This window comes from Pleuronectes platessa, chromosome 12 (genome assembly GCF_947347685.1).
Source record: "Pleuronectes platessa chromosome 12, fPlePla1.1, whole genome shotgun sequence".
Taxonomy (NCBI): Eukaryota; Metazoa; Chordata; class Actinopteri; order Pleuronectiformes; family Pleuronectidae; genus Pleuronectes; species Pleuronectes platessa.
Genome location: NC_070637.1, coordinates 8,826,477 through 8,844,798, shown reverse-complemented (window position 1 = coordinate 8,844,798; position 18,322 = coordinate 8,826,477). Strand labels below are relative to the sequence as shown.

Below are 18,322 nucleotides of genomic sequence, written 5' to 3'. Positions count from 1 at the left end.
GGAATTCGGCCTCATCATCTTATTATTTACACCCACGCTTTTCTTATCATATACTTTTGTGGAAATTTGATTATTTTTGTTTTAATGTATTCCTGAACAGTGCAGACATGAAAAACCTTTTCAAATTATTCTTGGTTTGACATGATTGAAGGTCATTTACTGTGTGTATTAATGAATTTGTCCTTTTCTTGAGTTGATCTTTGGGGCTGCACTTGTTCTTTTTATAGCAAGTTGTTTTGCCATTTCACGGATCTTTAGCACAAGTTTGCAATTATTGTTGTTGATTGCAATGAACTACATATTATAGAATCATGTGTATATTGATTACATCAGGCATTACATCATTATGACCTACCCAAAGTTACACAACCTATGTACACTAATGTCTCATGAATGTGTCACCTCAATGACGTTTGCTCTAGCACCACCCTCAGGCTAAATGTCACTGCAACACTAATCTGTGACCGTGTTGACAAGAGCACAAAAACATTGATTGTAGATACATAAGCTTCTCATTTAGTTCCACTCTCTTTACATAACTTTGCATTATTTTAGAAATGCAAATGTTATTTTTCATCTATCAAACAATTTTTTTCCTCAAATGAAATAAAACAGCATCACGTGGCTTCTATCTTAGACTTTACGTACATGTGGGACTATTATGTGTTTAGAGCTGTTTGGACCCAAACAGCCACAAACAAGTGTTTCTGCAGTTTGTGTAACTGATTGATTAAGACAGCCTCCATCTTAACCAAAGGAGCAATTATTTATTTATTACACAGTTTGAAACTTTTTCTGCATTTTGTGAGACGGAGTGAATGAGAAACTCACCATCTTAACCAAAAACGTAGTTTTAGCCTGAATTCCACTCATAAAGACTTGAGCAGGATATTCAAGGGTTCAATTAGGTCTCTGTAAGTATACCTACCCCTCCATACACAGGTCAAAGGTGAATAACGAAACAACATATCTGATGACGAGTGGGACTGAGTGTGATGCTCACCTCAGTATTTGAGGTCACCTTCTGCCACCACACAAGCTTGTATTATTGAAAAGATGGAGAACTTGTGCCCCTCCTCTCCTCTCTCCTGTCATAATCATCTTTACTTTACTTAACATCAGGGGGCTTCTCTTGCAAAACACCAGCAGAGTGATTAAGCTGTCACCATGAAGGAAATTTCCCACAGTCACATGATGCAGCGCAACAGTAATGAACAATGGGCTCTTTCCTATGCTTCATAAGAAACAGTGGGCCTCTTGTCTGGAAGTTTTGCTTTGCCTCCATCGTTCACAAATGTCTTTATAAGCTCACACTGAATTACAGTAATCTTTAAAGAGCCCGCACTGCCTGGAAGTTCCTCATGACTGAAATCTACAGTTTTAAAGAGTAGTTTTAGTCTTTCTACTGGTTTTCATTCATTTGGTTGTTTGTTGGGGACCAGTATAAGTTTATGTTAGAATGTCTTCAACCCTGAGGAGAGTGTATCACCTCACTGCGTTCAGCTGGTACGCTTTTGTTGTGAAGACCCTCGCTGCCAAGGATGGAGAGGACTTACCAGCAGGGATCTTTGTTTATGGAGGACCTTGGAAATACCTCACGTTTTTGAATTTGGTGAGTACGATACCTCTATTACCTAGTAATACATCTGCTGAATATATATTGCAAATATAAACTAGAGGGACTCTCAGTAGAGTGTATACCTTCGCTGAGACCCAGCAGTCCCCTTATCAAACCACATTTAAATTCACTAGATATGATTTTTATTTGTATATGCACCAAATGGCACACACTCATATATATATCTGTCCCCTAAATATGCATATTTTTTCCCAAGATCCATGAATTACTCTCTGAGAAAAATGTGGGAAAATTTTCTTCTGACCCATACCATATCCACAACTTTTGTGGAAATCTGTTTTATAGTTTTTGTGATATCCCTGTTGATTAACTGGCAGACAAACAAACAAGCAGTAGAACACTACAACCTCCCTGACTGAGGTAAAAAGGATGATGAACAGTAATAATTTTGATTATATTCCAGTTATTGCAGATGTGTTTCTTTGGCCTGGCAGCAGTGAGCGATCTACAGCCTGGTAAAAAGTCTGAGAATGCTCTGAGCAGATGTAAAGACCTCCTGTTCTCTGTGTTTGCATTCCCTGTAGGCATGGTGAGAAATACAGCTCAGAAAATGTAACATTTAAAAACAAAATTGTAATCATAATTTTGCAATAACTCTCTCTTCTCTGCATTTGTTTAGTTTGTTGTTCTGCTTTTCTGGACAATCTTTGCCTATGACAGAGAGTTAGTCTACCCTGCTACTATCGACACCTTCTTCCCCCCATGGATAAACCATGCTATGGTCAGTAAACTTTCTTACTTTGTAATTTAAATATTATTGTATATGATATAATATATATAGTCATGAAGACACAATGAGTTGTTCCACCACTGTTTTCTCAGCATACGCTTGTCCTGCCTGTTTTACTTGGAGAAGTGATGCTGCAGCCACACATCTACCCACAGAGGAAACACGCGCTGGCAGCGTTAGGAGGAGTGGGCTTGGCTTACTTATCTTGGTGAGAGATGACTCATCATGTACAGCAGAATCATGATGAGAATTCCCATAATATAATTGGTATTTAAGTAACTACAAAATTCCTTTGTCTGACTCTAAAAGCACAGCATTGTCTCAGGGTGTCCGAGTTTCTACTATGGATTGTCTAGACCATAGACTGTAAATATAGATGGACAAAATGACTTATCCACATCCTCCCAAGGTACATAACGTATATATCTACTATACGGATGCCAATATTTACCTATTTCCCGAGTTTGTACAGTACTGATAGTGGAGGATATTGATGCCCTGCCAATACACGTGCTTGACCAATCATGAGTCAGTCTGTCTGTCATGTCATTTCATCCCATGATTATAGCATCAAATAATGAATTAAGAACAAACTTAGCTGAAAACACTTGAACATACATCAGTGTGATGAGAACCACCAAAAATAACAGAAGCCAATTTTGAGAAAATTCTGTTTGACGTATTATTTGACACATTTTAGTTTGGTCCATATCCCATCCTCTAAAATGGAGGAGGCAGTGTTTATATGTATAATGCAGCCAAGCACAAGGGGGCATTCAAGCTAATTGGGCTCCACTTTTGGTCAGCGGTCATGTTTTCCATCTTTATGTATAGTTCAAAACACAAATAGTTTGAGGCTGATAACATTGAACCTCTGTTCGTTCTGGTTCAGAAACTGTGACTCTGCTTGTTGATCTTCACCCGTCTCATGCAGCAAACAGTAAAAACACTGTTGGATGATGATACGATTTTTTTTATTGTTTTTCTGACGTAATCATCAGTATCATCAGTGTAAACGGGTGGAAACTCTGCCAGTGAATAGTTGCACATGACAGAACAGTACACGGTCCGGGAAGACAAGACAGAACTAGCTGATCTGAAAGATACGGTGATACCAGGAAACCTTCTTCCTCTTTTTTTAACCCCTCCATCTCTCTCTCTCTCTGAAAACGTTCTGCAGGATTATATGGGTGTACTTGTCGGTAGGGATTTGGGTGTATCCCCTCCTCGGCCACTTCAGCACGTCTGGTCTGGTGGGCTTCTTCTTCTTTAACATGTCTGTGGTGAACCTGCTCTACTTGCTGGGGGACAAGCTCAACAGCTACGTGTGGAGTAAGTGACATTGACCAGTTGAATGGAGACAAATACCTGTACTTGAGTAAACTTGCATCTAATCCGTCTATCTGTCTGTCTGCTCTGTCTGCCTATCTGTCTGTCTGTCCGTCCGTCTCTCCAGGTAAGCACATGAACAAAATGGCAGCAAAAACAAAGTAACTTTCTGCAGGATGTAAATGTTTAAATATAGAATAAATCCTCAAAAGCAAGAACATACTTTTACTTTTGAGCAAAGAATTGACAAATTCTTGCTCTTACAAATAAAGAGTTGAATATATAAAACAATAACAAACACCATTGTTGAGTTCATTACTCTCATCTGTTGGTCTGGTGTGACCAGTGGTGGCTTATGTGAGCCAATCTAAATAGATAGTATAATACATATTTACTGGCTTTATGACTCTTCCCATTGTGTTACATTAGTTTCGAACCAGTAGTTCAACATTTAGATGTGACTGCCTATTGTAGGTAAGATAGTCTGTCTTTAAATGGGTTAGCAGCTTTTTGTTGTGCAACTGCAACAGTTCTGATGTAATGTAACCAGCAGTGTTTATCATTGCAAAGCATCCCTGAATAATGTAATTCAAGCATAAAAAGAGGCCCAATAAAGCAATAATTTTAGATTTAAAAAAAGAAAAAGAATGTAATAAATATAAAGTGTCAGAAGCTCTTTCCACATCCATGTTTTAGTGAGGCAATAAACCAGCAGTGATGATCCAACATCAGTGTTATCACCCCACTATGCAATGGGCAGAATATTCCGAATTGATTACCAATGCCACGTTTGACCTGAATAAAGTGCATGCTCATCATTAATCGTGAAACATCTGCGAGAATCGCTTGACTTGCGGTATAATCCATCACCCAATGCTGAACAGCCTTGATACAATGTTATCCCAAGTCCACTGAGATCTCTAGGAACAGCTGTGTCCCACTCTCTCTGTGTCTGTCTTTCTTTCTTTCTTTCCTTGAGCTGACATCAGCCAACACGCAAGTCTCTGTAGCCTTTAAGATGGTGGAGATAGTTGGGGTCGGCATCCACCAATCCAAGGGAGAGGATCTTGGCCAACAAATGCACGTCCTCTTCACTTAGATCCTTCTGTGAATAAATTGAACTAGAAGTCAGATATTTATCGGATTTTATAAAAGTTATAAGTGAGTACAGAATTTAACTTTATATGATCACTGACCTTCTTGTTGTTGTTGTTGTTGTTGGTGACCTCCAGCAGCTGTGTTTTTTTAGGTTTATTTCCCTGCGGAACATAATGAGTCATTTAACTTTGTTTCATTCTTCCCGTCAGTGCTCACTTCCTTTAGCAGGTGCACTGCTGTCTTGTTTGAGTTTGTTTCCTCATGGCTGATTTATGTCTAAATATTCATCTAAATGACATTTTAGAACAGAACATCTGCCATCGTGTATAAGATAACCACTGTGAATGTGAACTCACGTCTTTAAGTCCTTTTGAAAAGCACATTATGACTAAGAGAAGGCCAGCAACGATCTGCGAATTCAGAAACACACAGTCAGTCACAGTCCTCATTACACGACCACTTAACTCATCCCCTGCTAAAAAACTGAAATGATACATATGAAGGTGTGATTAACTTACTCCGAGCAAGTGCAGCATGTTTGTTCCTCTTGGCTCTGTCCTCCTTCTCATGTGCTTGTTTGTCACTTTATGTGCCCCAATTGTGCTCCTCCTGCTCTGACACTGTCACGGGGGAAACCACCCATGAAGAACCAGCACAACAGGTCACACCACATTTTCAGGAAGCGCCGAGACTGAAAGGTGCTAATCATGAGACCAAGGACACGTAAATGTCTGCGTAAGATGGGCTGATGTTGTGAAAAGATGACGGGTCCCTTTCAGTGTTTACGCAGTTTAAACTATGTCTCTATTGTCACCTTTAAATAACAACAAAAGAGAAGAGTTGTAACTGGCCCATGACCTATGATGCAGCATTGAGAAGATACTATAAATAAATAAATCCCCGCCTGTCCATTTTATGTGTGATTATAACGTGTATTTGATTTTTAAAGTCTTTCATCTTTATCCGCTTGCTCTGATTTTATCTTCTTATATGTCAAGTGTCTTTGAGCATTATTTAAAGTGTTAGTGTTAAATAAAATAATATTATTATTTATCCTTTTGAAATAGAAAACAACAAACCCACTCTCTGCTTTGGCATTCCATTCTGGACAATATTAAAAATGTTTGTCTTCCTGCTATTGTTTTTTCAATCTCTGAAGTATCCTGAAATAATCTATTCCACAGTGAAAATGTTGGACTTTACTTTGAAAAATCTCTAAATATATCCAGTAAAAATCGTTGATATTCATGAATGTAGGTAGTCAGGCAGGTCCTGAACACAGGCATATCAGTCTCTCTCTGAACTTATTGAGCAAAGTGTTTTTACAGTACTCTGAAGCAGGGGCGTCGTTAGGCCTGTTTTAGGGGGGCTGAAGCCCCCCTAAAATGTGCTTCAGCCCCCCAAAATAATTATTGTGATTCTTTTTAATTAAACTATTGTTTTACACATGGACAAGTTATTTATAACTCCAACATGCTACATGTCATTTTAAATTGACTTCAGTGCCATGAACATGTCTTCTGATCTGATATTGACCTCAACCATGAATAAATTGAAATAAATGTGTATATATACAGTAAATATATAAATGATAATGACGTGTGTGTGTGTGTACGTGCGTGTGTGTGTATGCGTGTGCGTGTACGTGTATGTGTGTGTGTGTGTGTGTGCATGTGTGTGTGTGCGTGAGTGTGTGTGCATGTGTGTGTGTGGTGTGATGGGTGGGCCCTCAGATGAGATGATAGTATTATTATTGTATTGTTGTCATAATTAATATATAGTTTTGACCAAATGTAAAAAAGTTAAGAAACTTTGTTTGTCTATGCTCTGCTGTGTTCGTATGAATAGTAGCAAACTAAATGAATCACACTGATTTGTTTCACTGTGTTAATTGATCAATGAATCCTGTATGTATATTCAGAAAGACGGAGGTAGATGTTACTGTACTAGTTATTTTTATTCAAAAAGTTTAACATATTTACAACACATCATTAGATCATTTCAAATATGTACAAAGGGGGACAGGGGAGGGGTTTGTTTTGAGGAGTAGAAAAAGGGGTGAGGGCGGGGGCTTCTCCACCTCTTCTCTCTCCTCCAGCTCATCTCGGCCTCCTCCTTTCTGTAGCTCAGTCCCATAGTTGGAGTTTTCTCCTGCTGCAGTTTTGTCTCCTTTCGGCCCTGAAGCAAGCACCTTCTCGTTCTCCTTGTCCTTCTCCTTGTTGACCTCTACCTCACTGCTCCTTCTTGTCTCAGGTTCCTGGTGCAGGCTCCTGGTGCAGACTTGCTTCCAAAATTTTAGCCTTGGCCTGACAGTCAGTGAGCTCAGCCAAGCAGTCAAGATAGGCCCTGAGGCGAGCGCGCCGTTTCTTGACCTCCTTCGTTATGACATCATCTTTGTCTTTCAGCTGGTTTTCCAGCTGCTCCACTTTCTCATTCAGAGCCTGGATCTCCTTCTCCTTCTCCTTCTCCATCTCCGTCTCCATCTCGGTCTCAGTCTCAATCTTAATCTCCTTCTCCTTCTCCTTCTCCTTCTCCTTCTCCTTCTCTTTCTCCTCCTCCTTCTCGTTCTCCACCGCCATCTTTATAATAATAATAATACATTTTATTTCACAGCGCCTTTCATGTCACTCAAGGACGCTTTACAATTTAAAACAGGAGCAAACAAATAACAAAACAATTAAAATTAAAAGTGCAAGTAAAAACAGCATGGCAACTACAGTGAGAATGCAATCCTGAAAAGGTGGGTTTTGAGAGAGGATTTGAACTGAGGGAAGGAGTCAATGTTTCGGATGTCAGGTGGGAGTGAGTTCCAGAGTTTGGGAGCAGAGCGGCTGAAAGCTCTGCTCCCCATGGTGGTAAGCCGGGCAGAGGGGACAGTTAGATGGATGGAAGAGGAGGATCTGAGGGAGTGGGTGGAGGTGGCAGTGTGAAGGAGGTCAGACAGGTAGGGAGGGGCAAGGTTGTGGATGGCTTTAAAAGTATGAAGAAGAATTTTAAAGTTGATACGGAAGTGAATTGGAAGCCAGTGGAGTTGCTGTAGGATGGGGGTGATGTGGTGGAAAGAGGGGGTAAGGGAGATGATACGGGCAGCTGAGTTCTGGACCAGTTGGAGCTTATGGAGGGATTTCTGGGGGAGACCAAAGAGGAGAGAATTACAGTAGTCGATACGGGAGGTGACAAGGCTATGTACAAGAATAGAGGTGGTATGGGGGGTGAGGGAGGGACGGAAGCGATTTATGTTACGGAGATGGAAGTAGGCGGTGCGGATGGTGATGTTGATATGAGATTTGAAGGAGAGTGAGCCGTCGACGATGACACCCAGACTCTTTACCTGGGGGGAGGGGGAAACTATGGAGCTGTCAATTGAGAGGGAAAAACTGTCAACTTTGAGTAGAGTGGATTTAGTACCGACTAAAAGGATTTCGGTTTTATCACTGTTAAGTTTGAGGAAGTTTGAGGTGAACCAGGTATGAAGTGCAGAAAGGCAATCTGTCAAGGATGAGGGAGAAAGAATGGAGTTGGGTTTGGTGGAGAGGTAGAGCTGGGTGTCATCCGCGTAGCAGTGAAAAAGAATATTGAATTTACGGAAAATAAGGCCAAGGGGAAGGAGGTAAGTAATGAAAAGGAGGGGACCCAGGACAGAGCCCCGGGGGACACCAGAGGAGACAGGGGACGGTTGGGAACGGAAGGATTTGAGTTGGATGAACTAAGTGCGGTCTGATAGATAGGAGTGGAACCAGTCAAGGGGGATGCCAGTGATGCCGATGGAGGATAATCTGTTGAGGAGGATGGTGTGGGAGATTGTGTCGAAGGCCGCACTCAGGTCAAGGAGGATGAGGATGGATAGTAAACCGGAATCAGCTGCAATAAGGAGGTCGTTGGTGATTTTCAGAAGGGCCATTTCAGTGCTATGGCGGGGACGGAAACCAGATTGGAACTGTTCATATAAACTGTTTTGAGATAGATGGGAATGGAGTTGAGAAGCAACGATTTTCTCAAGTATTTTGGAGATGAAAGATAGGTTGGAGATGGGGCGGAGGTTATTAAAGTTGTTGGGATCTGAACCAGGTTCTTTGAGGATTGGGGAGACAGCAGCCGTTTTGAGGGGTGCGGGAAATGAACCAGTAGTGAGAGAGGAGTGGATGATAGCAGCAATTAGAGGGAGCAGTGAGGGGAGGCAGGATATGACCAGGGCAGTAGGTAGGGGATCTAACTGGCATGTGGATGGTTTTGATTTACAGATGAGATCAGAGATAGCAGAGGGATCAGGGAGATAGAAAGAGGAAAATGGCAGACTGTAGGGGAGAGGTTCAGAGGAGGGGGCAAGTGAGGGAGTGGGGCTCAAGTGCTGGTGAATTTTTTTAACTTTCTGATTAAAAAACTGAAGAAGGGAGTCACACGTGTCCGAAGAGTACAGGTGGGGGGGTAGGAGATCTGGGGGTTGAAGGATTTTGTTGAGGAGTGAAAAGAGTGCCTTGGAGTTGCCATGGTTGGAACAAATAAGACTGGAATAATAAGTGGATTTGGCAGAAGCGATAGAGTCCTTATACTGTAAGATATGATTTTTGTACATGTCATGGTGGACAGTGAGACCAGTCTTTTTGTGGAGACGCTCAAGTTGACGTCCTTTGGACTTGATGGAACGGAGTTCAGGGGTGAACCAAGGGGCAGAATGGGCGAATGAGACAGACCGAGTTTTAATAGGAGCGAGGGAGTTGAGAATGGAAGTGAGCGAGGTATTGTAGTGGAGAACCAGTTCATCAGGGGAGGAGGAGTAGTCCGGGTCCGGTATAGAAGCGATGGTGGAGGATAGGGTGTGAAGATTTATGGCCTTGATATTACGGAATGAGATGAGACGTGGTGGCTTGGTCATGGAGAGGCGGAGTGTGACATTGAATGAAAGGAGGAAGTGGTCAGTGATGGGGAGTGGATCAGCTGTGCAGTTGGAGGGAGTGAGACCAGAGCAACATATTAAGTTCAGTGTGTGACCTTTGATGTGGGTAGGGAAATCAGTGAAAATGCGGTAACCAGAGCTCTCAAGGCAGGATGAGAAGTCACAGGTGAGGGGGAGAGTGGTGTTGTCCAGGTGGATGTTGAAATCGCCCAGCATAATCACATTAGGGGAGAGAGTGGAGAGATGGGCGAGTAGAGCAGCAATGTCATTTAAAAACTCAGAGTGGGGCCTAGGTGGACCGGAAACGGTGGCCACAATGGTGGGAGTAGGGCCAGGTAGTTTACAGGCAATGCACTCAAATGAGCTGGATGCAGGGACAGAGACGGGAATCACTTTCCAAATCTCGCGGTGAATTATCGCGAGTCCTCCGCCGCGACCTGAGCCACGGGGTTGCGAGATGTAAACAAACCCAGGAGGGGTAGCGTCGTTGAGCTGCGAAAAGTCATTTGGCTGCTGCCACGTCTCTGTCAAACAGAAAAAGTCATACTTGCGGTCGGTGAAGTAGTCCTGGACAATATGGCCTTTGCTCGTGAGTGAGCGGATGTTCAGAAGCCCGAAGTTGATGGTGGAGTTGTCATTATGGACAGTAGTGCTAGCCGACCTGGGTAGGCTGGCTGGCAAGCTGGGATCAACCCGGCGGCAGCTGGTGTTTCTCGGAGGGCGACGAGTGGAGGACCAGAAGGATTTTATTGGTTTGGAGTTGTCCGTATGGAAGTTCCGGCAGGAGCCACGGTGAATGTATTTTCGGCGGTGCATGAGAATGACATCCCGAGGGCGCAGCACCGCAGGCGGAGGCTCAAACAGGTGGGAACGGAGCCGGAGGAGCTCGGCAGCCGAGTACTGGAGAAGACCAGCCACGGGTCGGTGGAATATCGACAATGTATTCCAGGCGAGTGCCGACGAAAGTATAAACTTGGCGGACAACATTTTTAACCGAGAAGCCAGATGAGCTTACTAAACACAATAAAACAATAAGAACAGCCGGTGAGTAGCGGCAGCAAGACGCGCCAGCGTGCACACACCTGACGTTTATGACATCATCTCTGTCTTTAAGCCGGTTTTCCAGCTGCCACACCTCCTCCTGAAGAGCCAACATCTTCCTGTTGGCTCGGAGGATTTCGACATTGTAGATTGTCACAAGTTTCTCCTTCTCCTTGTCCTTCTCCTTGTCCTTCTCCTTCTCTTTCTCCTTCTCTTTCTCCTTCTCCTTCTCCTTCTCCTTCTCTTTCTCTTTCTCTTTCTCCTTCTCTCTCTCTTTCTCCTTCTCCTTCTCCTTCTCCTTCTCCTTCTCTTTCTCCTTCTCTTTCTCCTTCTCCTTCTCCTTCTCCTTCTCTTTCTCTTTCTCCTTCTCCTTCTCCTTCTCTTTCTCTTTCTCATTCTCCTTCTCCTTCTCCTTCTCCACCTCCACCTCACTGCTACAGCTTGTATCAGGCTTAGGTGGCTCCTGGTGCAGACTTGCTTCCATAAGCTTAACCTTGGCCTGACAGTCAGTGAGCTCAGCCAAGCAGTCAAGATAGGCCCTGAGGCGAGCGCGCCGTTTCTTGACCTCCTTCGCTATGACATCATCTTTCTCTTTCAGCTGGTTTTCCAGCTGCTCCACCTTCTCTGTCAGGGCCTGGATCTCATTCTCCTTCTCCTTCTCCTTCTTGGTCTCAATCTCCTTCTCCTTCTCCTTCTCCTTCTCTTTCTCTTTCTCCTTCTCCTTCTCCTTCTCCTTCTCTTTCTCTTTCTCCTTCTCCTTCTCCTTCTCCTTCTCCACCGCCATCTTTATGACATCAGCTCTGTCTTGAAGCTGGTTTTCCAGCTGCCACACCTCATCCTTAAGAGCATTAATCCTCCTGTAGGCTGTGAGGAGTTTGTCATTGAGGATCTTCAGAATATCTGGTTTCTCCATGGTTTACCACAGAGAGTAGATCTATCTTTTGAAGAAGCTGTCGGATGAGTTGATGCACTATTTTCAGAAGAAGTTTCCGTTCTTGTCTGGATCTTGAAGTCAAATGGCTTTTGTCTGCATGTGACAGGATGAAATAGTGTGTAAGATTTAGGTGAATTTGATCTATCAAACATTCAATATAAAACAATTGACACAGATAGACACACGCAGAGAGAAGGAGAGAGAGGGAGAGAGACGGACTGGCTGGTTTAAGCGAGAGAGAGAGAGAGAGAGAGAGAGAGAGAGAGAGAGAGAGAGAGAGAGAGAGAGACTCCCCTCCTGCTACTTGTGTATCTGGTTGCCATGGAAACTCAACTGAATGCACCTGTTCTCTTCTCACTGGGAAGAGAGAAATCTAAACTCTGAGTGCACCACTCAAACAACTATAATTCAGAAACTATAAGCCCTATCTGTGAAATAAAGACATCGTGAGAATTCCAAGACTTTGCCGGACACACAGATATATTTGAAATTTGTGAGATTAACATTAGACCCAATAGAGAGGGATTGTTTTTTTCCTTAAAGGAGCTACACACCTCATGTAATGTGCTCCTAGCATTAACTTAAGCTTCCGTCAACTTGTTCTTCAACACATTCAAACTACACATTAACCAAAAAATCTTTTTGAAATAAAACTTCCCTCATCCATCACCATGGCACCAAGCCATTGTTAAACACCAAGGTTAATCTTCCCAATATTATAAAAATCACATTCTTTGGTAGAAAAAGATGTGAAATGTGAAAATATCCTGGTGCTACAGGTGTTTTGTCCACAATGCCTCACTCTGCCTGGCCTCGGCGACCTAACGCTACTTAGCATTACGTTAACACATATCACTCATTAAGATAAGCAGCAGAAAACACAAAAGAAGCCAGCAACAATATGTTCACATTTGTCATAAAAGCAACAGAAAACAGCACATTATCAACATGTAACAGCAGAAGCTTCATATTATACAGTGGTTTAATTTCAAACTTGAATAATGAGCCTGAATTGTATTGAATGCTGGGTAAATACAGAGAGAGAGTGAGACATGACTTACCTCAGTCAAGGTCAGAGTGCAATAGCAACTGTCTTAAACTTTAACAGTATTTAAAGCAATCAACAGCCAATCAGAGGTCTCCTATCAAAATACCAACTTTGATGCTGTTCATCAAAGCATTAAAGGAGGTATTGAGAGAGTGTCCCTGTCAATCAAAAATAATCTTCTATTTCAAATCTTAGCATCTGGTTGCTATGGGGATAGAACCACCTAATGATGAGGAAGTTTTGCGATCATTTATTTCGGTAAATAAAAACAGGACGTTTCATTTTGGTGGACTTTTAATTGCGTCATTCTTGCAGCATCTGATCTTTAATTTTTTAATGGCTCCTGTCTTATCACCTTCTTGTCTTAGTATTAATATATATATATATATATATATATTATATATATTATATACATATATACAATATATACTTACATATATGTTTATATACATATACATATGCATGTATACATACATACAAATACACATTGTGTGATGGTAGAAAATGTATTTTGTTTCATTTAATTCTCTATTGTTCATTTCGTTGTGTAACTCTTAGCCGCAGTATTTCATCACAAACGAACATGTGAACATTATACAACCCAGGATATTTCCAAACAAAATTCAGACTTAAATATTTTTAATTTATTTTATCAAGAGGTTCATGTCACACTGTATGGAGAACATTTAAGAAAAGACGATTTTCTACAACCACAAATTCCATTGCACAAGTGTTTTGCAGCAGAAAATACCTTCATAGGTGTCTATGGATGAGAGTGTTGGGCCAGAGCCCAGCGGGGTGCCACCAGACACTGGAGCCGAGAGGAACAAAGGGTTGTTAAACTTTGGGCGGGAAAACATCCTCCTGCAGGCTCAAGAATCTCCCCCTGGTGGTGGAAAAATGTCCTGGGGTTTGCCTTGGAACCCCGCTGATTTCCAAGCCCCGCCCACTCAGATCCATTTCTGACACTCAATTGGCTTAAAGCCAGCATCATCCTATGACCAACTCCTCAAGGAGGAGGACCTCTCAGGTAGAACAAAACCACTGAGACCCCAATAATCGCTGCCATTTTACCCTGCTCTGAAGACAACACCAGGCCCCCTTCGGGGCCTCCCAGCTGATTTAGTTGCAAAAGGGGGCAACCAGAGTTATTTTCTTTCATTTCTTTCATTGTCTTTTATCTCAGTCGACGTTTTTATTTTCAAAAGGACTTTTGCTCTTTTAACTTGAAAAGACCAAACAGGAAATTGCACGCGGAACAATCTCAGACTCAGTTCCACTTTCCCCACGGACTTTAGTTTCCTTTTCCCAACGATCTACAAACGGCTTCCACAGCCGTCCCCTGCAGAAGCGCGAGATTCATTCCGCTGAGGAGCACGAGCTCCACATCCCTGAAGAAGAAGGACGACGTTCATCCCATCGAAGCAGCACGAGCAAATCCGCTGTTTGTCCGGTCCAGCGGCCGAAGACCGCTTGAGAGACCACGTGATTCACTGGCCCGACGCGCACGCACACCGCGAGGGTGGTACAGTAAGAGGCTTTATTGTCTGGGCAGATGTTAATCTAATACGTAGCGTATTGTTTTAATACTTGAATGTATTTGTTTTGTATGAGACCGCCGAGTCTCTAATGTTTAGCGGCGGCTCGCCACTTCCGGTTTCCGGTTACGGCCTTGTGCCACAGTTTTTAAGCGCCGTGAGCAGCGTCTCCAGCTCATTGTGACCGTTTGAACAATTTTAAAGAGACTTTACCGGTCAAACCTCAGCACACAACGCCACTTGGTTGCTGAGTATTAAAGTAAATGTAACTTGTCTCTGACGGTGCTTTTAAGAGCTTTGCTCTCCTTGTATGCTCTCTCTCTCTCTCTCTCCTTCTAAACCGACCTATACATACATCCGATCTGTATTTAGAATACAGTTCATGTAACATAGTTAAATCTATATTCAGAGAGGCTGGACACATCTGGAAGCCATGCGGCCTAACGCCAAAGCAGAGACAAAGAATTCTCTTTGTCTGAAAATCCCTTGGTGTAATTCATGTGACGACCACCAGTGTGAGCTCCGGCCACATGGTGTCATTAACATAGACTCCATTTTGAATAACGCAAGTTAAACCACCATTTTGAATCTATTATTGCCACGCCTCCTCTCTCCCTCTCCTCCCATTCTGGCTCTAAATTCATAACGGCTCCGCCATCTTGTTTTGTAGTCAATCCGCCATTTTGAGAGTTTTTAGGCCTTGATTCCACGAATCATGATCGGCCGCCATCTTAGATGTGACGTCACCACATGACTGCGTCATCGCCACGCCCCCTTCTTTTTCTCTCTTTCTCTCTCTCGCTCTCTCACACACACACACACACACACAGACACACCCCCACAGACACAGAGACACATTGATAGACACAGACAGATACACACACACAGATACACATAGATGAATACATGTGTTTTTCTAAATTGTGATAAGCGGCTGCTGTTGTTATCTTTGAAATATGGGAGTTTGTTAAAATGATGAATCATTAAATAACACTAACTTTATTTCACATGCATACACATAGACACACACACACAGAGAGACACTTTGACACAGACACACACACACACCGAGACAGACATACATAGGTAGACCGCCGGTTTTACATGTATTTTCTGAATTGTGATAAGTGCTGCTGCTGTGTTTATCTTTGAAATATCGGAGCTTGTTAAAATGATGAATCATTGAATAACATTATAACTTTATTTCCCCTTTTTAATAAATGCTTTTGTAATTAAAGTATCTGTAGTCTGTGATTATTTGTGCATATGTATGTGATTGCAGCTGGATTATGATTGCCTGTGCTCGAACTTAGTAGCCTTCACTGTTAAATAAATAATTATTAATATTAAATATTGAGATTATTGATTTGACATTTATCATTATGAGACTGATATTTATAGATTGACTCGTTGGTCCCTGTAACCAGGGTGGTGCCCCGCAACAATAAGCAATGATTACAGATTTGTATTATTCTTAATTGATAATTTTATTGTTTTCAATAATTATTTTAACTATTATTAATGGATAACCGTATCATTTCTAATTAAATGTGTTACATTTCTGAATTAACAGCTTTATCATTTTTGATTATTTTTAAGAAATAATTGTTATTTTAATAATCATATTTCATGATTATTAATAATTAGCCAACGTCAATTCTACTCCTACTATTGCACAACAAGAGTAATACAGCTCAGAGCTCAAACAAAACCTAAAGAATCACGGAGACGGATGACCAATTACAATACATATGACTAACTGGATATGAAATGACTTCTACAAGAGGATATGAGATTTTGATCATTTTGCGCAGCCCTAGTTTTCATTGAAAGGCTTGTTCTCTCACATGAAAATACTTTGTTCTTTAAAATGCACAACAATGTTTGTCAGTAGGACTTCCTGATATCTTCCTCAATGATGAATGGACACACATTCTGTTCATCCACCGACTGCCCTACCTTACACACGGCATGAGAGTATGATTTTGAAGGTCAGATTTCAAAAACATCTCAGAGTTTTACTGTTTTAGATTCTTACTACTGGAGATCCTTGGGGAGTCTGCATCGCTGCTGCGCTGGCTTTCTCACTCTGCCATTACAGCCAAGGAGTTTAGCTCATAGTAAATGATGCACGGAGTGAAATTGTAAGTACAGGTAGTTACAGAATGTGGCTATATGTAGTTGTTAATGATTGTTACCTGCTTAAATTTAGGTTTACTTGAGGCAAATGAAAGGGGATATTGTAATGAGCTATGTTAACACTAAGCTAGCTAGCTAGCTATTTTGTTAGAAAATGTCTCCAGTGAGCAAGAGTATGAACGAGCAAATTTGAAATGTAAGAAATAACTATCGACAGCACGCAAACATTCAGCATCCTTAGGGGCTAAGCCCCCCCTTTCTTTCAATCCTAGAAACGCCCCTGCTCTGAAGTATCCTGAAATGATCTATTCCACAGTGAAAATGTTGGACTTTACTTTGAAAAATTGTAAACAGTGAAAATGTTGGACTTTACTTTGAAAAATCTCCTAATATATCCATTTAAATTTTTTTATAGTACTTTGAAATATCCAGAAATTAACTGATTTGATTATACACATGTTGGACTTCACTTTGAAGAATCTCTTAATCTATAGAGTACATATGGTTGATATTCACTAGGTAGTCAGAGAGGTCCTGAACACAGGCATATCAGCCTTTCTCTGTAATTATTGAGCAAAGTGTTTTTACAGAACTTTGAAATATCCAGACATTAGCTACTTGAAGCTAAAAATGTGTGACTTTTATTTTGTAAAATCTCTAAATTGATACAGTGAAAATGCTATTCATAAAAACGACACTTGAGACGATATATACTTCTTGTGAATATAATCCAATCCATTTCATTTGCAATTATGCATTTTGTATATGCTCCATGTCAAGAGTTTATTTTGATAAAACGCTTTGGATGCGTTTACCATAATTGTCAGTTCATGATCCCCATTGACGGACTTCAAGCTTCAACCAGGGCTGCTGGTTGAAGCTTGTGTTCCAACCACGATTTGGCGAATTTACACTTCCCCATTGCCTATTCCTTTGAAGCCATATGAATTATTAATAGCGCACTATTTGCAGCTAGCCGTCCTCTACATGGAATCCCCTCTTAAACGCCAGGTCTTTTTTTGTTGCGCTGTTGTGAGGACTAGAATAAATGAATTCACATAAACTTTTAACAACTTTTGACAAATATGCTATACACATCGAAAAAGCAACACATCGCTAAGCTATTTTATTTAGTGGCTTTATTGTGGAAGGTTGATGTGTAGTTCCTGTTATTAGCAGGGTATTTGTTGGGACTTTTGTTTTGAAGGTGGGTTCTAACGGAAGAGGATGTTGTCGAGAGAGAAGTTTTGAAGTGTGAAGGAAATTAATCGGGTGTGATGTCCCGATTCAATAACCATCTCTCGTGTCCTTTTTCGGCTGAGGCCTGACAGTATAAGAGGAAAAAACCATCGGCTACACATCTAAGGAGTCTTGAATTTGAAAAAGATTAAAGAATTTGTAATACTTTTTAAGGGTCTTGATTTCCCCTAAATTGATATATCAACTTTAATACTTTTCAAGACCCCGCGGTTACCCTGTTTATACACAACTTGTATGGTGAGTTGCTGAATGTGAAGCCTGAAAACTACTTTTAAGAGTTTACTCCCATTTCGGCCACTTTCCCTCCTGCTCTTATTCACACACCGTCACTTACATACAACATGTGACATGTGTGTGTTTGAACATTGAGTCTGTGTGCACAGTTGACTACATGGATCCGAATCACTTTGGAAGTTTCGCGACGTTTCTTCACCATCAAAATGTCAAGTGTGTAAAAGGCACAACAAAATAACTTCCGGTCGAGTGGGCATACCTTCAAATATAAACTCCCCCTGTTCAAATTTACGCTACACGACATCCACTTTTCACAGTGTAACTGAGATATTCAGATAAAACTCACATAACCTACATTATAAAGAGAAAGTTGAGTACGCAGCTGAATGGTCTTGCCCCACAGTCCTACCACAAACGAGTTGTATTCGTACAAGAATC

The 18,322-nt window shown here is 41.5% G+C and overlaps 1 protein-coding gene across 1 annotated transcript; it reads left to right on the top strand.

Annotated features, from left to right (window-relative positions):
* The first annotated feature begins 1,001 nt into the window (after positions 1-1,001).
* LOC128453101 (androgen-dependent TFPI-regulating protein) lies at positions 1,002-4,782 on the top strand. The gene is made up of 5 exons (XM_053435784.1): positions 1,002-1,612; positions 2,043-2,168; positions 2,259-2,360; positions 2,462-2,577; positions 3,550-4,782. Exons 1-5 carry the CDS (start codon positions 1,460-1,462, stop codon positions 3,707-3,709), a joined length of 657 nt encoding a protein of 218 aa, XP_053291759.1. The 5' UTR covers positions 1,002-1,459; the 3' UTR covers positions 3,710-4,782.
* The last annotated feature ends 13,540 nt before the right edge of the window (positions 4,783-18,322 follow it).